General features: G+C 44.8%; 1 protein-coding gene across 1 annotated transcript; it reads right to left on the reverse strand.

Annotated features, from left to right (window-relative positions):
* Positions 1 to 4,005: 4,005 nt before the first annotated feature.
* On the reverse strand, positions 4,006 to 15,528 carry crabp1a (cellular retinoic acid binding protein 1a). Its single transcript, XM_077006926.1, has 4 exons — positions 15,413 to 15,528; positions 13,210 to 13,388; positions 7,097 to 7,210; positions 4,006 to 4,349 (listed from the first exon to the last, which is right to left on the reverse strand). The coding sequence occupies exons 1-4, from the start codon at positions 15,483 to 15,485 to the stop codon at positions 4,299 to 4,301; spliced, it is 417 nt and encodes a 138-aa protein (XP_076863041.1). The 5' UTR covers positions 15,486 to 15,528; the 3' UTR covers positions 4,006 to 4,298.
* Between the last annotated feature and the right edge of the window lie 6,351 nt (positions 15,529 to 21,879).

The raw sequence follows: 21,879 nt of genomic DNA on the forward strand, positions 1-21,879 counted from the left end.
ATCTGCCCCAAGTCGATGTCTTGGCTGAATTTCTTTTGTGCTAAACTTGTCTAAATCATTATGAGATATAAGCATGAGCCCCAGGCATGGGGTGTGTGAGGATAGGACACCAACACCCTGTGCCCACTTCTTGATTGTCTATCCATCTTTATGTCTCCTGCTTTCTTCCAAAAGGCACTTGGCACGCAGTGTGTCTAGCAGTGGGTGTGGTCCTATAGCAGTGGGTGTGGTCTTGTGACAGTGGGGGGTGTGGTCATGCCCTGCCATCCTGACAGGGATATCTAGGTCATCTCATTCCATGTGGAGCATGTCACCATACTGATGCAATTACGTGGTTATGAAACTGGAAGCTTCCGTGTAGAGGTCTGGCCTTTATACGTGTCTTTAGACTAGATGTGATGCATACATTAACACAGTCAGGGACAACTTCCTCTAAAGACATCGCTCTCTGTTCCTCGAGGCAATGAGAAATGCACTGCACATTAAAATGACAATAAGGAAATACAGACCAAGAGTGATTTGTAGGTGATTTTGAATAGTTGCTCTCCTGGCTACGGAATATGGAAGCTTCATCAGTGGCCTCATTCTGCATGAGAACTAACCATCTGTCCAAAGTCATTGTCTTAGCGAAATTTCTTTTGTACTATTGTGGATGAAAAAAGAATTTCTTTGTCATGTAGCAGACTGTATTAGTCGCATCTGCTTTGCTTGTGAATTAATAGCTTCCTACTAATTCCTACTCCCTATCGTGAGTTGTGTCTGTTGTATTCGGGGAGGTTTGGGCAGACAGGATGTCTTTGGACAGGTGAGAGGTGGCTCTGACCCAGACTGGGCCGGGGCCAGGTGTGAGGAGCAGGCGGGCTGACAGGTGGGCATCTCTGGCAGGGAAGCCCACGGATAAGGGCCCGTCGCTGCTCTGGAGAGGTGAGATTCTGCAGGAGAACGGCTCACGCCTGCACGGGGGATCTTCTGCGCTTGTGCTCGCGAGCTCCAGCCCATGTAATCAGCATGCGCTAATCCCAGCAGCTTGGCGTGAAGTCCCACGCCACGGAGGGCAGCAGAGGACGCGCTCTCTCACCTCTCAGCCAGGCAGCCATTAGGGGGATCTGAGGCTTGTTGACATCGGCAAGGCACCAGACTGTGATTCAGAGACCAGCTCTAGAATGTAACTAATTACATATAATTACATATAATGCATATAATAATTACATAATTTGTTTTAGCAGATTCAAATACTTTTCCATTCCGCATATTAATTACACATCCTTTGAACTGAACCACAAGACTCTTCAGTAAAAATGGGCAAGATGAACTTTTTCGCCTTTAGTAAGAACAATTTGATTTTCCATTCTGTTAACAGTACTTGTAATACTACTGGGGGCGGATTGGTGCCAAGTGGCTTTTTAGCATTTAAAAGAGCAGAGAATTAATGAATGCTCCATAAGTGGAAATAATTGTTACTAAAATGCTCCATTTCATTGATGACAAGTTTTCTGTACTTGTGTTGTGAAAACACTGCCTGAATGTGCCAACCTACTGCCATTTCTCTGTGGTCCCCTCTCAGACCGCCCCTGTTTACTGCCAGGAACCAGTGGCAGGCCAGATCCAGCTGACACTGACTGCTTTAGACCTCAACCTTTCGCTTTCTTTAAAGCTTTCAGCTGTCATGCATGTTTAAAGTGATTCTTGAATGCAAAGCCTTCGGAAACTTCCGTACGTCCTCAGCCTGAGGGTGAAAATCCGAGCAGCTGGACGACGTCCCGGTTAGGCCAGTTGACCGTTCGGTGCGAGAGCTGCTTCAGGGTGCCTCTGGCTCGGGTGTTTGGCCTCTCTCCTATCCTCTCCCAGGCCCTGAGGTGCTGACTCCGCCTCCCACCCTGACTCCGCCTCCTGACCTGGCTCCGCCTCCCACCCCCTCTGTTCGTCCCATCATTTGGCTGTCAGGAGCCTCAGGGTGCCCCCGAGAGGCCCTCGGTACCTATAGAGTCCGCGCAGAGCACCCAGAGCTGCTCACAGTGGGCCCACTGTTCCAGTCCTCCCCTCCCGCTGTGCACCAACGGGCCACGACAATGGCTTTATTCACCAGAGCATCAGTTGGAGTGTGTGAGAGAGTGTTCGCAAGGACAGGCGGGGTGGGGTTGAACTGCTGGGGAGGGGCGAGTGGGTGCGTGTGTGGGTGCGTGCGTGCATTCGCACGAGGTGAGAAAGCACGGAGACGGTGCCTCCAGCTGATGGGAACGGACGGGAGGCACTCAGGACTCGAGGAGGTCGCTGCTGAAAGCCCCCGGCTGGGGAGGGGCCCCGGCTCTCAGGCCCCTGGCAGCCGAGCGGAGGGAGGACGTGGTTTCCCCCCCCCCCCCCGCATTTAACGCTGTGGCCGGTGACAGCAGTGTGGTTCAAATGGCTTTATGGACAGCTCACACGATGGCGCATGAGGAGCAGTGCGTTTCTAATTGCGGTCAAATGCACAATGGAGAGCTGTTGAGAACTCTGAGGAGGAATGCACCTTCCTAGTAGATACACGCTCTTCGTTTGTCCATGCTGGAGAATTAATTAAACTGTGAAACGTGTCCAGGATTTCTACTAACACGGTATGAAGCTGAAAGCGGGGACATGCAAATTCATACGACCTGCAGTTTCTGTTCTGCATGTTAAAATAACAGAAACCTAAATATTCATCTTCTATAAAGCATTGAATAGATTCATGCTGTCTTGGACCCTGTCTGAAACCTTTTCTATGGAACTATTTAAAGGGGATATGACTTCATTGGGATGCAAAAATTTAAGATTTGTTGGAAAGGAATGCCAAAATGTCACACCCCTGTCAGTTCAAGCAGGGAGACAATAAATTATTCTCTTCTCCACACATGACTTGATAATGCGTGGTAACGTTCTCTGGGAGGCTCTTGCCCAGTAGTTAGCCTGTGTGTGGAAGTGCTTGTGTGGCACGGCCCAAACCAGGCTCCCCCACACCCTAACCACAGTTTCAGCATAGATGTCGTTTATCCTCCCTCCTCCTCCCGCCCGACAAACCCAGCAGCGACAGGCAGGGGAGCTGCGGAGAGGAGCAGTGAGGTCAGAGCAGGCGCGGTTGTTGCTTGGAGGATGCTTGTGGGATTTCTTGGCTTTTGTCGGGGATGTTCGGGCTCCACTGGTTTCCCTGTGGGCTCCGAGTGTGTTGTGCTGGGAGGGGGAAACACAGACATCACACCCTCTTCGTGTGTTGCGGCTCAGAGCGGAGACGTTGCGCTCTCGGCTGCTTTAATCCCTCTCACACATCGCTACAAACTCCCACAGTTGCGATCACGTTCTGCTTCAGCGCTTCATGATGTTCCAGGAACACGCCTGGTAACCGGGTGTCTCACCCGAAACCGGGTGTCTAAGAATGTAAGCATCAACATGGGAGGCTGTTTCACGCGCACATATGAATTAGATTTCTTTGATGTTTCTAAAACACTTTGAGCCTGGCTCGCCTTCTCTGACAAGTCCAGACACATACTGTGGCGGAACCTCAAGGTCAAGATTTCGACCACAGGCCATCAGTATGTTTGGTACTGCGCAGTTCCTTTCCCGAACCTCAAGTTCTTGTCTTGAACTCTCCGACTCCTCGAGTCCCTTCTCTGAATTTCTGTTTTGTTTCGCGTGGAATTCGCCCCGGTTGAAAATGTTTATAAAGCAAACGAATGAGCGGTCTGCAAAAAGAAAACGCTGATAATGAGTTTCGCCGACCGTGACGAACACTCTCATCGTAATCGCATTCGCGCCGGTTTTAGTGTCGTCCACAGAGCGAAGACGCCACCGTCCCTGTCTGCTTATCTCGCGCTCCCCGCGCGCACCCCGCGCGCTCTAATCCCGGCGCGTGGAGGACCGTCTGGGACCCGCAGGGACTGGGGCTAAACAACAGAATCTGGGCTCTGATAGACCTTTTTTTTTAAAAAAAAAAAAGACTGCTAACACGAAAAAAGAAGGTTTCATTAGCAAAAAACAAACTGTACACAGTTGTGACTTTTTCTGTAATTTTATTATTTTTTTACGCAATACCAATAAAATACGTGTTTAAAGTCAAAGAATGGACAGACTATACGTGTCTAGATAGAGGTTTATAACCAGAGTTAGAAGTGCGTGTGCACAAATGTCCTGGTGAATGATACTGTACTTAAAGTGCGTGTTGTCGCACACGTCACACTGACGGCAGAAACATCGACGGACTCGCTGGGTTTTAGATGGGGTGTTCGGCGCACGTGGGCGTCTCGGTGCTTTGTGACGGACTGGTGACGCCGTATCCGGTTCGAGGAGCGTCATTCCCTTACGTAGATCCGCGTGCACACCACGTCATCCGCACCAAACGTCTGAAGGAGATGGAGAATCAAAACAAATTACATTTGGTTCCCGATTTCAGGCTGCGCTTTTGAACTTAAATATGACATAAGCCATGTTTATTACGTTTTATAAAATCATTATTCCTCATTACTGTGAAATGTGTCCCGTTTAATCGAGCGCCAGTTCAGACATCAACAAATGTGCTCAAAATAATCACCTGACGCCAATGCAGTAAATGTACAGACTGTAACACCCAGAGCTCCTGTGAGACTACAGCCTAGAGCACCTAGTCTACCATGCAGTTTAAAAAAGGATCAGACACAGAGATAAGAGTTAATTGTCTGTCATACGTGAGCTAAATGTAATGAATAACGGCTGTCTCGTGGAAACGTGCCCTAGATTCATTATGAAACGTTGGAGACGATACTTGATTGCTTTTCTCCATCATCCTTTCTTTGCGATTTATAGCTGTGCTGTGTGGTCTTCCCATGCGCCCAGAACGAGGGAGGAGTGCTCAGATGATCAGGGTCAAGCTCACATTTGTGTTGGACTCTCACGGCATTCCACAATGCTCTTTGGGTTTGAGGCTAACACAACTATTGTCAGCTCACGAGCTGGGCCATAATTAAAAATTTTTTAGAGTGGGAATTATGAGTGGGAATTCATGTATTTTCTGCCATATAACTCTGTATGGTTCCAAGATAACAGGTTTATGTCCACTACAAATGCCTGGGTGGTGAGACAGGGACTTGAAATATGATAATATATATATTTATTTAATTATCAACGTCCTATGCAAGTTGGCATTTTTTCTGCAGAAATGAGATATACCTGTTTATTTAAAGACCTGGCTGGGATTATTTATGTCTGATGAGGTTAGCTGTCATTTTGCCTGTCTCATTAGCCAATCTGAGTTGTAGGATATGAGTTGTGTAAGGAGGGTAGCTTGAGGAAAGGATAAACAGTGTGTGGAACAGTGTGTGTGTGTGTGTGTGTGTGTGTGCGTGCGTGCGTGCGTGTGTGTGTGTGTGTACGTGTGTGTGTTGATGTGCGTGTGAGTATGTGTGTGTGTGTGTGTGCATGTAGGTGTGTGTATGTTGCTTGTGTGTGTGTGTGTGTGTGTGTTGATGTGCATGTATGTGTGTGTGGGGAGGGGAGTGCGTGTGTGTGTGTGTGTGCATGTAGGTGTGTGTATGTTGCTTGTGTTTGTGTGTGTGTGTGTGTGTGTGTGTGTGTGTGTGTGCATGTAGGTGTGTGTGTGTGTGTGTGTGTGTGTGTGTGTGTTGATGTGCATGTACATGTGTGAGCACACAGAGCTCAGCTGTGCTGCACCAAAGGGTCAGAGGGTTCCTTCAACGCTGTATTCTTCACTTTCTCTCTCTCCCTCACTCTCTCTTACCCACCCCACCTCCTCCCCCGTCTCTCACACACACCCTCCCTCTTGTGGGCTCGCCCTCTTTGTTGCTATTTCTCTCATGTGCCTCTTTTATTACCAGACCATCCATAATGCTCTTTCTTGATTCACAGTCATAAAATAAATTCCTAGTGATGTTCATATAGAATGCTCACACCTAAGTACACTTCTTTTAGTTTTAGTGTCAGCTAAATTGCTTACAGCTGCACAATGTAAGGATTGTTTGTTAGAACTGAAAGAAGTTGCATTACTGAGTCAAGGAGAAACATTATGTGCTAAAATATAGTGTCCTTCACGCTTCACCCTGCAAAGCATGAAATATTAATTCAAAAGTCAGAGCTGTCGAGTTGGACTTGGCAGGCGTTTTTTGGAACGCGTCAGACATCTTTATATATTAATGTCACCCACACAGGCTCATAAAGAAGGTCCGACTCGATGGGCTGGTTACCTGGTAACATTAGGGGGGCGTGGCTCACCGGGTGTATGTGTAGAGTGCTGAGAGTTAGTGAATGGAAGGAGAGAGATCACTGAATATGGAATGGCGAACCCAGTCATCCTCTGTAGTCTTACGCATGGTCAAAGTAAAGAGTGCATGAGTGCATATTCCCACCAGAGAAGTCCTTAAAGTCCTCAGACCTTACATACTACATTAAAATCTTCCTGTTCAGAATAAATGCTCTTAGATCACATAATGCATTTGAGTTAATTGGGCTAGAGATAAGAATAGATTTTTCCCTTTGTTTAAGAAACATACAATTCTGTAGACATGCCTGTAACTCAGTGAATACTGTTAAGGCGTTGGGTTTAACTGCTGCTCCATCTGGGCTTCCCAGTGTTGTCTTTGGCCTGTGGCTGGACAGGGAGGATTGTTTATTTCTAGGGCCTGCTGGAGGTTGATGAAAGGTTGGTGAGGAGTTGCAGCCCCAAGTCTTGTGGCCCTGGGGGGTGAATGGGTGGCGCTGCTGTAAACACTCTGTCCCTCTGCCTACTTCTGGGGGCTCAGTGAGCGCTCTGGTCCTGACTCAATGCTGCTCTCCGACTGGGGCCACTGAGTTAATCCTCCTGCTTCTAGATAGTTACAGAGTGTCATAATGACAATCACCTGCTTGCAAAACATATTGAGAATATTTGATATCATAAAAAAACTCCTTGAGCAAACTGAGTTGAGGTGACTTTGGCCAAGGCTGAAAGTTCTCACTGTCTCTCTCTCTCTGCAGCAGTAAATGAGTATATGCAGATTACTGAGCATTATGAATGATAAACCAGACCATGAATAATCATTGAGGGATTTCTCCATGAATTTGCCACTCCAGCTTAGGGTTAGCCATGTTCAGCCTGTCCTAGTCCCGTGTGTGCTCTCACCAGTATGAGTTCCTCCCCCCGCAGCTCCCTAGACCAGTATGTCTTTGGCCCATCACCGTCCACCAGCGTCTGCTTGCAGTAGATCTTATTCTCTGTTTCCCATGTGGCCAGACTCTGCAAAGAGGAGGACAATGTGGAGGCATCATCACACAGAGAGTAATAAACATGAGGACCATGTGGAGACATCATCACACAGAGAGTAATAAACATGAGGACCATGTGGAGACATCATCACGCAGAGAGTAATAAACATGAGGACCATGTAGAGACATCATCACACAGAGAGTAATAAACATGAGGACCATGTGAAGACATCATCACACAGAGAGTAATAAACATGAGGACCATGTGGAGACATCATCACGCAGAGTGTAATAAACATGAGGACCATGTAGAGACATCATCACACAGAGAGTAATAAACATGAGGACCATGTGCAGACGTCATCACACAGAGAGTAATAAACATGAGGACCATGTGGAGACGTCATCACACAGAGAGTAATAAACATGAGGACCATGTGGAGACACCATCACACAGAGAGTAATAAACATGACCATGTGGCGACATCATCACACAGAGAGTAATAAACATGAGGACCATGTGGAGACATCATCACACAGAGAGTAATAAACATGAGTATCATGTGGAGACATCATCACACAGAGAGTAATAAACATGGATGAGCTCCAGTAGCTCATCTGTTGATGCGGAGATGGACATTCAGACATTCAGAAATGCAACACAGACTGTGATGGATGAGGTGTCTGTGGTTGTAAACATCAGAGAGCTGTAGTGATAAAGCATCAGATGACAGATCATGTTCACATTTTGTCTATGATTTCCTGTTAGATGCTGTCAGACTAATTATATGCACAATGTCTTTGCAACATTGCTAAAGTAATGCAAACAGAACACACTAATGCCTAGTAAAATGCTTTGAGGTATGTTTACAATGCACTGTAAATACAATTTACTGAAAATGAATACATATTTTTGGTTGAAAGGTTCACATGGAAAAAAGACTTCTATTTTGATAGAGGTTTTGGTAAACCTTGGACTCACCAGAACCTCTCTATCTGAACTGAGGCATCTTGAGAAGTAAGCTGAAATCACTTAAATCACTTATGCAGTCCTATCCTAAATCCTGTCCAAATGGACCTCTGTCAGCGACACCCCACTGGGCTTCATGTGCTATGATTTTCCCAGGCCCTGTAGCAAGCCCCCCAGATCCACTCAATGGTAAATCATCTGTCTTCTGGATTTGTGCTCTATAAAATAATCAGCAGTGCAGGCAACTGTTTCAAGCTGTGGAAACAAAGTGGAGTGAAAGCCCAAAGCTGTTGAGCTATTCACAAAAAGATTAGGAAGATTTCAGTTAAGGTTTGCAGTACATATTATATAATATAAACAAACAGACAGACAGACAGACAGACATTCAGGCAGACAGACAGACAGATCTATTTCTCTGTCCCTCTATTTCACACTCTCTCTCCCTAATAAAGGTCCATGTGGAGAATCTTGTCTTGGCCCTTCCGAATGCCAGTGAAAGTTGTTCATTGCACTCCAATGACTCATGCTGCTTCTCTTCTCTCTGAACTCTTTGAGCACAGTGTCACCCTGGATTTACACTCTCCCCCAGCAGCCGTTTGATGTGAGACCCAGAGGAGGACACATCACACGAATGCAGTATGAGTCTGTGATATTGATCACCATATCAAAGGTGCAGACATCAGGGAGTATGCAAGACCAGAGTGAACATTGAAGAGGAGCATGCAAACTTTCTCAGGCATCTCTCTCTCTCTCTCTCTCTCTCTCTCTCTCTCTTTGTCTGTCTGTCTTTCTCTCTCTGTGTCTCTCTATGTTTCTCTCTCTCTCTCTCTCTCTCTTTTTTTCTATCCCCATCTAATACATCAGGAGCTAACTGAATGGAACATCTGCTGGCTTTGTTTCCAAAGGCTACTGTAGTCGTGCATGTAAAGCAAGGAAATGTCTCATTTTTTACCGTATAATGACAATACAAACTGTTCTAATCCACAATTATTTAAAAAGTGAATAAGCTCAGACTTCTCACCTTCTTAAGATTTTGAGAGGTCCTGCAGTCATTAATCAGTGAGTACAATTATTTGTTTAACTATTTGAATTATTTGATTATTTGATTATCTGATATACGCTTGAGTCTGGTAACCCACATGTACCATATTCTGTATTTAAGCAGCCATAATGTATCTCAATCCCATGGTTTCCTGTGTTTGGTCTGCACACTTTTTGACATGCATAAACTGGTTATAGAAGATTGTTTTTCCCGCCTACACTGTTGCAGGTGAACATTTCTAAAGAGTGTCTCTATAGCAACCAGCAAGGCAAAAGGCATCATTTGTCAAAGTCCCCCCTTGGTGACAGGATGCTCTGCCTGCTAATAGAAAAGACAATAGAACTGCAGCTGCTTTCTCAACTGCCCCATCTGTACCTACAGACCACTACAACTGCCCCACCGGTACCGACAGACTCTTACAACTGCCCCATCTGTTCTTACATACCACTACAACTGCCCCACCTGTTTTTACAGACCACTACAACTGCCCCACCGGCACCGACAGACTCTTACAACTGCCCCATCTGTTCTTACATACCACTACAACTGCCCCACCTGTTTTTACAGACCACTACAACTGCCCCACCGGTACCGACAGACTCTTATAACTGCCCCATCTGTTCTTACATACCACTACAACTGCCCCACCTGTTCTTACAGACCACTTCAACTGCCCCACCGGTACTGACAGACTCTTACAACTGCCCCACCTGTTATTACAGACCACTACAACTGCCCCACCTGTTAGACCACTACAACTGCCCCACCTGTTCTTACAGACCTCTATCAACTGCCCCACCTGTACTTACAGACCACTACAATTGCCCTATCGGTACTGACAGACTCTTACAACCAGTCCAACTGTACTTACAGACCTCTATCAACTGCCCCATGCACCTGTTCTTACAGACCACTACAGCTACCACTACTGTACTTACAAACCCTTACAATCAGTCCAACTGTACTTACAGACCTCTATCAACTGCCCCACCTGTACTTACAGACCACTACAACTGCCCCACCTGTTCTTACAGACCAATACAGCTGCCCCTACTGTACTTACAGACCTCTATCAACTGCCCCTACTGGACATACAGACCTCTATCAACTTCTATTTAAAGTTTATGGTATGGAAGTGAACTGTGGTTATACTCCAGCTATGGCTCAATTTGGTCTCAGACGTCTTCAGAATGGCAGCAGATGGGCATAGCGTCCGTGTTTGAACCGTTCACATTCAGTGCATTTGCCAGGATGACTGTGCCATTGTGAGACAACATTAGCACCAGACACAGCTGCCTGTCTGCAGCTTGTTCTCTCTCCGAATCCCGAGACAAAAGTGAGACAAAAGCAGCTTTTAGCAGCCATTAATGAAAATGAGTCATTAGCTTCCTATTCATGTGTACACACATATACACCCAGAGATACGGGCAGCGTCATTATTATAACTGCCCCTCTGTAACATAAACAGGCAACTTCAGCTGAGTCTCTGTTATTGTCACTAATGGAGACTACACCCCTCCCAGCCCTGAATCCCTAGATCAAGTAGTTCCTTTAACCCAGTGCCTGCAATCTCAGCCTGCTTTCTGGGCTTGAAGCTCTCCACCTATCCTCTCTCTCACTACTCTAGGTACACCCATTACCAGATCAGTTTGTTTTGACTAGATCGGGGATGGTCAGAGAGGGTCTGCTGCAATGCACCTGGAGGAGCACATGGTGCGAGGAGCTAGCAGTGCTAAGGTCATGGGGTTCCAATCCCAGCATGTGCACATACTGTCATCCTGCTTAACGCATAACAGCATGTGACAAACACTGAAAATGTAAATGAATTACATTCTACACTATTTGTTTTTTCCTTTCAAAGACGATTACACATATTTGCCTCTAAAGATAGATGCACACAAAGGCTCTAAAAACAACTTCCACAAAACATAAAACCAAGGGAAGTCATTTCTCTTTTCCAGGTGGTGTGTGTTTCTATTCTGTCTGTCTTTCAGCAGCCATTTCTCTGATTCCCGTGAGAAGCTACATGATAAGGAGAGAGAAGTGCCATGATCTTATCTACTTTATTCCAATTCAGAGATGAGAGCTTGGACTCTCATTTCCACAAGATTGCATATGATTAGATACCAGATCTTTAGAAGCTATTCTTCTCCTTCAGAAAAAAACTTGGAAATGTTCATGAAAACCCATAAATGTCAGTGAAATATAACCCTGCTTTGGCAAGTGCCTTCACAGCTCTTCATAAAAGAACAAGGATCTTGGGTTTATGCTTTGTATGCAATGAATGATGATGGATTTGATAATACTTTGAAAGATAATCTTAAATCCTTTTACATCAAATGTGATGATGTCCATGTTACATAATAAGCTATATGTATATATTATAAACTAGAGCAACTTTTTTGGAACACATTGTGGGATAAAAAATAAAACTTAAAAACTTTGTTTCTTACGTAACTTTTAACAGTTCAGCATTCCTGTGGCATCGTGTTCCCTTTGTTTGTTAATCATATTCTGCTTTTTTATGAGATCAAAGCTTAACTCCATCTCAGAAGCTAAACAAACAAACAATATTACAGCTACGCTTTCCCTTCTCTTCTAAAGGCAAACTTCTATTGAGACTGGGTAAAAAAAGTTGCCCTGACATGAACAACTGCATCACATTAGTCAAATGTTCTCTGCTGGAGTGAGGTTTGCGTCTGCAGGCGATAGTTGCTTGGTGAGGATGGCAAACACATACGGCACTGCGGCAGTAGTGTAGTGTTGAATTCACATAGGCCTGATCCATATTGTTGAATTCACACTAGCCTAATCTGTAGTATCGAATTGACATTGGTCTGATTCCTAGTACTCAATTCACATTGAGTTCACACTAGCTTGATCCATAGTGCTGAGTCCACACTGGCCTAGATTGGGCTCCTAAAATTGTACTTGTAGATGTTCATTTCTCTAAAGAAAGTCCTCAAAGATTGTTGCTGTGTCCCTTGTGTTGCTAAGACTTAACTGTCCATGTGCTTTTATGAAATGACTAATACTAGATTAGAACACTGATTAGGGCACTCTACTTGGGCTCCAGTATCTGAAGACAGGAAGTAAACTCATTAACTTAATTGAAGTCTGGCTGTACATCTGTGTAGTCTTTAAAACTTGCGCATCTGTATGTAGGCTCGTAAATCCTGCCGTATCCTGGACAGGACCTAATGATCCCTACTTAATGAGATCTGCACTCATAGAAGATCCAGATGTTTAACGTCCTGTCCATCAAGACGCGATGAACGTAAGATTTCACCACCTGAAATACTTCACTGCCTAGTTACAGAGTGGCCTGCGTGACTAGATGTGGTTGTTCTCGACTCCTCCTCATTAGCAACTTACACGTTGTCAATTTAATGGGAAAGGTGTTAGAATTAGAGCAGCTCCACGCTTGGCCCTGTGAATGTTCGGTGTGTGCGGAGAAGACTCCCTGGTGACGCTTGACATAAATATTACAGGAGGAGGTTTCAACAGTCGAGCCACGCCAAGATCTCAAGCTGTGAGAGAGAAATCTCATCTAGCTCTCTCACACCAGATTCAATTTCACCTCCCCGTTGGAAGTGATCTTTATCTCAGTTAACAACGGTCACGTTAATATTTTAGGCAGCCCGCGGAAGAAGGTGTGCTAGTGTCCTCCAGTATACTTTTTCAAAACCTATTATTGTCTAATTTATCAGTGCTTCTTACCATTCTGTTCTTCCTGTTCCGCAGAGATAGGGATTGTCTGTTCTAAGTTAATGTGTCATCAGTAAAGATTATCTGTTTAACAATGTTACAGTTGGTAAGGGTAAACCTTGAGATCAAACAGCGATTTCATCAAGTGTGATAACTGGGAAAGGGGGCCACATTAGTAAAAGGGGCTGTATTTTTCTCCTCCAGTGCATATTTGCATGCTTCTGGTGTAATTCTGCTTTGCTGTATTCCCCCCCCCCCCCACCCCCACCTCCCACGTCTTGTTCCACACGTCCATGTCCATGTGGCCTACCTTACACTTCCTCCCGTCCACAGTCTCCTCGTCGAACTCCTCCCCGATGTGGAAGCTGATCTCTGTGGTGCGCACAGAGGTGGAGGTCTTGATGTAGAACTGCTCCCCGTCCTGGCGGATCTCCACGTGGGGCTTGGCGGCCGCTGCCCCCGCCACCTTCCGCAGCATGGCGTTCACGCCTGGGAGAGCACAGCACGGGCCGTCACAACAAGCTCTGCTTCCCAGACGACTGTCCCCGCCCGACCTGGCCCCGCCCCACCCCTGGGGCTCTCCACCCCTCTGTTTCTGCCATCCGCAGCGTTCTCTGGTGACACATGGACACCTCGCAGTGTTGGAAACACAATGTTGTAATATAAGAGTGTGAGAGCGTACCGATGGTGTGGAAGCAGACAGGCGTTCACAGAAATGAACTGCTTTCATTCAACATTGCTGAAAGTTATCTTAACCCACAGGGGTAATAGAACTTAATTCTTAGTCTGCATAAACAGGCTTCAGTAGGAAAAATTTGTTTTAATATGGCTGATGCCAGACAGAGTCATGAACTCGGTGTCAGTGTCACTGAGAGTCATAGTCAGTGTGCACACAGGATGACTGAGATGCACTCTGTGGTATTCTGGTACTGTAGACTTCAAGAGCACTCGGTTTGACTTGTTCACCTCACAGTGCAACACAATCTCCGTAAAGCCAGGCTGCAGCAGGGTGCTCATTTAAAAAGTGGCAGAAATGAATCCAGGAAAGCAGCGAAGCTTTAAACAGAACACCTGCATTCCTCGACCTGCGTTCAACCCGCAGAGTTCAGCCCTACGGCACCTGCAGCTCCTTCATGCGTTGGTTCTCTTCCTGTTGCCAGTGTGTGACCAGTGTGTGACCAGTGTGTGACCAGTGTGTGTCTGCCAGTGTGTGACCACTGTGTGTCTGCCCTCTGTCGAAATCTACTGCCTCAGTATCAGTTCATTGGTCCTTTAGGCTAATTAAACTGGAAGAGAAGACATGAGAATGGCCGCGGTAAGCTGAACAGCTCTGGCCATTGAGCTGATGACAGATATGGGAATCAGTGGTCAGACCCCTGCAGAATTTTACACTACACACAACAGCGATGGCGACGCTGAAGTTTATAACCGTGGTCATGAAAAAACCCTGCCCACCGCGATATTTAGCTTTGTGAGTGATTTCTGTGGACGGAGTGATGAGAATGAGGCTATTCCAGCGCGTGACCCCTCACCTCACTGCTTCTCATTTGTGCCTCAGCCCTAATCTCGTCCACGACGATCCGCCACGCTGGTATGAGAACGCTGTGGAGAAAGTTCACCGGCGTTTCTCCAGCTCCCATTAGTTTGCACACAAAACGAACAAACTAGAACAATAGTTGGTCTCCCCGCCAGCTTGCTGGATGTAAACACACTGGCTGCGATCCTGATCTGATTTGATCACAGTGAGTAATTCAATCCAGCGTGGCATGAGCTTCTACAGGGCCACGACTGAGACTCTCTTCTCCTTGTTTCCATACCACGGGTCCAGCATGAAGTTAGTTCTGCTGCGTCCTAACTGTCAGGGGCTGTGGCCTGTCTGATGCTGTGGATGAACTCTACACCCACAGCAGGCCCTGTGCTTGGCACTCCAGACCGCCGAGGTCTTAGTTCAGCCTCCTACGAGATAGCTTTTGCCTGATCATCGTCTCACCTACTTTAGCTTCACAAGGGGTCGTTTTGCACACGGTCTGTCGCACCTGCGTGGCGTAGAAGTCACACGTCGGTAGGAAGTCGTAGAGCACGTCGTGGGACCGTGCCATAATAGCGTGGCCCGCCGTCAGTCGGTTGTCGAAGACTCACGCAAGTAAGTGACCTAGTTTGTGCGGCTTGCGCTGTGGGGTCTGCACGGTTGAATTAAAGGGGCGTGGAGGGTGATGCACATGAAGGGGAAGACTCTCTGGAGAAGCCCAGCCAAAAACGAGTCCTCTCTACGCTACTGTACAATAGCACGCCTGCAGCGGCTGCAGTCCAAACCACCGAGCCTCAGACCCACTCAGAGTGGTGATGGAGCACAATGCATCGACTTCTGTCCTGTTGTTTTCCCAGGGCAACCCATTAATATGTGATGCAAATTAGGTCTTGAACTATGATGGCTGCTTTCAGTTCATGTGAATGTCATGCTCAATGGGAGAAAGGTTCCACGAGAGGGAGGAATAGAGAAAGAGCAGTCTTACCCAGGGCTTTCAGAAGTTCGTCGAAATTCTCACTGCTCCTCATCTTCCAGGTTCCTGCAAAGTTGGGGTGCATTTTCTCTGACAGGTTTGGCCAAGGGAAGGAGCTGCAACACACTGGGCTCTCTCACACTGCCTCCGCCGCTCTACTCTCTCTCTCTCTCTCTCTCTCTCTCTCTCTCCTTCTCTCACGTTTACCCTCCCCTCCCTATCTCAACCCTCCCTCTTCTGCTTCAGCTGGCTTCCTTGCTCACTACACAACTATTCTCTCTCTCTCTCTCTCTCGCGCGCTCTCTCTCTCTCACTGTCTGTCTACCTATCATCTGTCTGTCTGTTTGTCTGTCTGCCTGTCCCACTGTCTGCTTCTGTCTCAGCTCTATGTGTGTGTGTGTGTGTGTGTGTGTGTGTGTGCATGCATATGTGTGTTTGTCCCACTGTGTCTGTGTGTCTCTCTGCTCTCTCACCCTCTCCTCCCTCTGTCTCTCTCCCCATCTCCCTCTCTCTAACCCTCTCTCTGTCTCTCTCTCCCCCTCCATCACTCCCTCCCTCTCTCTCCGGCTGCACCACTAACTCCAGACGGGGTCTTCAGCCTCCACCCCTCGAGCTCCAGCCTTATTCAACCTGTTCCTGCAGCAGTGAGCAGCTGACACGCCACAAGCTCAGTGTCCTCATAACCCTCCAGTCCGGCGCCTGCACACCCCGCCACCCTCCACGGACCTCCCGACTTAATTAACACGCCCCTAAAAACACTCTCCGTCTCTGGTCATCGATTCATATGCTCGGTTGCTTTTTTTGTGCTTATTTTTCTGATGTTGCTCATCACATTGCCTGGCTCTACGGGGCGGTGTTTTGACTGGTGTTGTTTGCTGCTTCTCTATTGTACTCCCGTAGCCTTGACAGCGGCAGATGGTGCTGTGGGGCTGCAGGGATCTCGCAGCCCGGCGTTCAGCGCTCGCCCCTCCGTCCTCCGTCCTGTGGTAGCCGTTCCTCCGTCAGCTCTGAACGCACAGCGCCGTGATGCAGCCCGTGGAGGCGGAGCATGCGGCTGCTCTGGGATGATTGACAGCGTCGCGTTGTTAGACACACCAGACCTATGGCTGTCCTTATAGTTCATTTGATTTGGGATTCAATTTCCATCTATTTTTCAATATTTTTTTACCTCTAAACTTTTGCTCTATGTGAAATATATGTTATTATATATACAATTGAGGAAATATGGTGACACATTATTTGAACCACAGGTGACACATTATTTGAACCACAGGTGACACATTATTTGAACCACAGGTGACACATTATTTGAACCATTATTTGAACCACAGTAGGTCACTAGCGGGAGAGGATTTGCTAAAGCCCCTGTAACCCCCCCATCTCCTTTAGCTGTTGGAAACAGATTGTGTATTATTTTTTTCTAAGGCAATATTATGTGTACATTTGAAACTGTACTTCACAATGTAATAGTCTGATGTTTAGGGCTATGTCCTTTCTAATAAGCTTTTAATATATCTGTGTATATGTGTGTGGGGGGTACGTGTGTGTGTGTGTGTGTGTGTGTGTGTGTGTGTGGCTTACTGGGATCCTGCTCTGCAAAGCTGGACGCATCCCAGGAGGTCACAGAGGTGTGACACGATATAGAACACTGTCAGAGTGTAAAAGGGTCCTGTCACAGGATATTAGGATAGAACAAAATATTAATCATGATAAATGTTCTCTCACCCCATCAAAGATCTGTGAGTCTGTGAATTCTAAGGGGTTTTCAAATATCTCCTAAAACATTCTGCACTAATGACATTAATGTTAATTTAATATGCAGGGAATATATTGTGAACTATCAATTCATTTGTCTATGAAATTTGAAATAGGACTATGGAAATAACAGTATGACAAATATTGATATGATCTTAACCATACCAACAATGAGAGCTGAGTAAATTAAAGGAAAGCAAGAAAACAGGCATCTCAGAATCAGTCAGTTTGGAGAATATAAAAACATGCTTGGTCTATTTGGGGAGAGAGAGTGTCCCAACCCACCCCCTCCCAGTGCTGAGAGAGTCACTGCAGCACGTCATGTGCTCTGGGTGTTAAAAACCTGCCTTTCCACAGCACTTAAAGCACTTACACATCTCTCCTTCCTTTATAACAACTAATTCATATGAAATTAGTGCCTTTCCCAGATGAACACCGTTACAGGTGGAGGAAAGATGTGCATGGCAGGTGCTACGTTCATTTTGAAATGCTGAACGTAAAACTACTACAATGCAGAAAATGGTTTGTTGCAGTTTGAATGTTGGCCTTAATTCTGTAGTAATTATATGAGTAAATGATTTACAATATGAATAATTAAAGAACGATTGTACAGTCTGTCCTTTCTGAAGGACCTCAGAGAGAAGCTGCCATCAATCGAACATCTTCTAAATAAACAATAATAGGGCGCAGATCACAGTTAGGATATAAATATAAACATATGCCCTGGTGGTTTCTGTCAACCGATTTCATGCAATAAACAAATATACACTTTGACTCAATCTGTGTAATTCCCAAATGCCCATTTCTAAAGAAGTGCAGGGTTATAAAATATGAATGTAGACTATATCTGGTTGCATCTTTTACCTTTTACAAAGCAAAAGAAATAAGACAATCATGATGGAGGCAAAAAGGGTACAACATACTCTATGGACTGAATAAAAGGCAACATTTATTCTATCACCATTGAAAAATAATAATTTCTCTTCCTTTACATAACTAAGTTTGTGTTTATATTACGTAACCAAGATTTTGTTCCCTTTACATATCTAAGTTTCTTTGCCTTCACAGATCTAAGACACTGTGCTTCTCTTCTGTATATAAAGTGGTGTGTTTCTTTTCCTTTACATGTCAGACTATGTGCTTCTCATGGAATCGCCCACATTGTCCAACATTTGATTCTACCTGCATCTGTCATTTATTATATTAATAATAAACATTATTTGTACAAGACTATCTTCACTACAGAAGAAAATTAGACATTAAAGAGATTAATAATTAAATAAATTATTTACAGATTATTTAAGACTGCGCATTTAATCACGCATTAAATCAGTAAATGTACCACTTCATATAAAACCAAAGAAATTTCAGAGAGTAGAGAGTACAGGAGAAGAACGGTTTCATTTAAAGGCATTACAAAACAGAAAATGTTACAGAGAATTACAGAGTTTGGGACCACTGCAGCAAAAAGCAGCCTCAGAACCCTGGGGGCTGATGGTGGGAACCATCAGTGTGTTTTGTCAGCTAACCTGAGGGCTCTTGAGAGTGCATGACTCGTGATCGTACTGCTGAAACATAGATAAAACCATGTAAACTGTAACGTCGTGCTTTGAGGAGGCAGACAAAAGTGTGATTGAGGGCATGGTTTATGTACAGGAAGGACACTGTCAACATTATCAACCTCTTTTAAATTAATCATGCCGACACGGAGGGCATGATGACGGCGAGACACACTCACAGAGAAAGTAACAAAGAATGAGCTAAGAGAGCAGGATAGAATATAAGGCAGGGCTACTAAGCTAGAATGTAGACAAACACACATATTAGGAGAATATAATAAACAGACAACGTGAGCAAGGTAAAGACTAAACATTAAACAAGCTACAACTACACAGATTAGACAGACTAAACTCTGGACCTAGAGCATAAAGGACACAAACTTAGAAAAGATCATACAACTATGTACAGAGAACTACAGAATTCACACAGAGAAGATTCAGCAAACCAACATGGAAGTCTGACGGTACAATATTGACTCACAGACTAACACTGAAAACTAGAGAGATACACTATATTGCCAAAAGTATTCGCTCACCTTCCTTGACTCACATAGGGTTTAATATGACATTGGTCCACCGTTTGCAGCTAGAACAGCTTCAACTCCTCTGTGAAGGCTATCCACAAAGTTTAGGAGTGTGTTTATGGGGATTTTTGACCATTCTTCCAGAAGTGCATTTGTGAGGTCACATACTGATGTTGGACGAAAAGGTCTGGCTCTCAGTCCAGTCAGCCACATGAAGTTTGGATGTCTGTAGTGACTGAGTCTGCAGAAAGTTGGCAATCTCTTTGCCATATGCACTTCAACATCCATAGACCCTTCTCCGTCAGTTTACATGGTCTACCACTTCGTGGCAGAGTTGCTGTCATTCCCAAACACTCCCATTTTCTTATAGTACAGCTGACAGTTGACTGTGGAATATTTAGGAGTGAGGAAATTTCATGAATGGATTTGTTGCACAGGTGGCATCCTATCACAGTTCCAGGCTGGAATTCACTGAGCTCCTGAGAACGACCCATTCTTTCACAAATGTTTGTAAAAACAGTCTGCATGCCTAGGTGCTTAATTTTATACACCGTGGCCATGGAAGTGACAGGGACATCTAATTCTGATCATTTGGATGGGTGAGTGAATACTTTTGACAATATCTACTGGAGGTACCATGGTCTAGGTGTAAGCAGTGGGGTGATAGATCTTTCGGGGTAGCAGGTCCTAAATTGTGGAATGCCTTGCCTACTGTTCTATGTTCTATTACAGATTTGCCAGTATTTAAAGCCAAACTTAAAACATACTTATTTAGAATGGCTTTCAACATCTAATTGCAAATTGTATCATTACCAACTGCACACAGACTAAATTATTACGATCATATTAATTTATTATTGATTCCATTGTGTACAGCACTTTGGTCAACTTTGGTTGTGTAAGGTGCTACATAAATAAATGATAATTGATTGATATAGTGTATATACTAAAACTAAATGACCACCAGAACTAGAAACAGCTTACTTGAATAACAAAGGGTGGAGAAAACTGAGAGAAGGCGTGACAGACTGAAGGAAAAGCGTGGAAATCAAAACAAGGGCAAAACTAAGGGCACAGGAGAAAAAGACATACAGGTGGGGGTGGGGGGGGAGATAAAGCCAGACATGACATAAACACGTGAAAGTAAGCTGTAGTATTCTAATTTCAATTCTAGATGAAACAGGTTTCCAATGCAGCTCTTTAAGGAAGGCTGAGGTATGATCTCTCAACTTTGCCAGTGCATTTGGAACCCTCTGTAGGCTTGATAAAGTATTCTTAGGGAGTCCTGCAATCAGTGCATTACAGTCGTCCAGATGTGATGATACATGAATGCAGATGTTTTTCACTATCAGTAGGTGTGAGGGTATTTCTGACGTTAGTTATGTTACAAAGATGATAGAACACTGTTCTGGAGACATAATTAACATGGTATCTAAATCTTAGGTCAGAGTAGAATGTGACACAGGGTTATATAGTCTAGGGCCTTTACTGCATCAGTGCATTCACGACCATCCCCAATGATGATGAATTCTGATTTGGGATAATTGAATTGCAGGAGATTATGAACCATCCAGGACTTTGTCAGGATATGTCCAGGATATGTCAGTGGAACCTGGTGGTTAGTGATATGTATAACTGCATACTGGTGGAACAGAATAGTATATTTATTGACTACTGTGGCTGATAGAAGCATAGAAAGATTAAAAAGTACTGGCCCCAAAACTGAGCCCTGGGGAACATCACAGGATAACTTAGCCTAAGATCATTCAAGACCTAGTGCAGTTTCTGTACTGTGATGAACTTTGGGTCACATATAATTGAAGAGAGACCACTTTCTCAATAATCTTTCTTAAAAATAGAATATTATTGATTGGTCTGTAATTATTGAGGTTAGCAGGGTCTAGAGGACTGCTGGTAGTCACTTTTGAAAATGTTTCAATGTCATTTTATGAGAATACTGTACAGAGCAGGTGTATTCTGAAGCAGCTGGTCTGAGGGGCTGGTATCTGTTGATCTGTGTGATGATGTTCCTAATGGAGGAGATTTACTGTCAAGGAATTCATCAAATTCATGTAATTTGTCAAAGTCCTAATGAGATATGAGATTTTCAAGACTTAAAAAGTAAGCTGGCCAGCAATAATGATCTGTGTGTTTAATTCAGTTCGCAATTTCTTTTTATTTCAATGTAGAGAGTGAGTATAGTCCAACTTCATTTTCCTTGTTTTCATTCTGAAGTACTGAGCTAAAAATATTAGAGAAATACCTGTAACATTGGTTTGTAACCAATGTTCTCTACACCCAGGGATATAACTAGTCTATTACTTGTCTAAAGTATGGTCACTTTTATATGTAGAACTGACTACATGTTGTGTGAGGTCAAAGAAATTTAAGCACATGACAATTTCACAAGCAGAAGTATATGTGGGCTTGTCATTTGTACATATTCACAGGATAAAATGTAAAATATTCTTTACCTTCAGAGCTCCATGGAAGCTTCACATAGGGCCCTGATTGCTGTCTTCTTTCCAGGAACCACAGCATCCCGAGCTCTTCTCAGTGGTCATCAGGTAGACACCTCCCTTCATCTGTGTTTCACTGAGTACAGTCCACTACACATCCAGAAGGCTTAACAGGGAGGTCT

Source organism: Brachyhypopomus gauderio, chromosome 5, assembly GCF_052324685.1.
Source record: "Brachyhypopomus gauderio isolate BG-103 chromosome 5, BGAUD_0.2, whole genome shotgun sequence".
Taxonomy (NCBI): Eukaryota; Metazoa; Chordata; class Actinopteri; order Gymnotiformes; family Hypopomidae; genus Brachyhypopomus; species Brachyhypopomus gauderio.

What these genes read in the sequence shown, in the direction of transcription:
- crabp1a (XM_077006926.1), bottom strand. Translation starts at nt 15,485, where the DNA reads ATGCACCCCAACTTTGCAGGAACCTGGAAGATGAGGAGCAGTGAGAAT. An exon ending in TGGACGGGAGGAAGTGTAAG is followed by an intron (nt 7,211 to 13,209) that starts GTAGGCCACATG and finishes TCCTCTTTGCAG; the next exon opens with AGTCTGGCCACATGGGAAAC. An exon ending in GGGGGGAGGAACTCATACTG is followed by an intron (nt 4,350 to 7,096) that starts GTGAGAGCACAC and finishes CATCTCCTTCAG; the next exon opens with ACGTTTGGTGCGGATGACGT.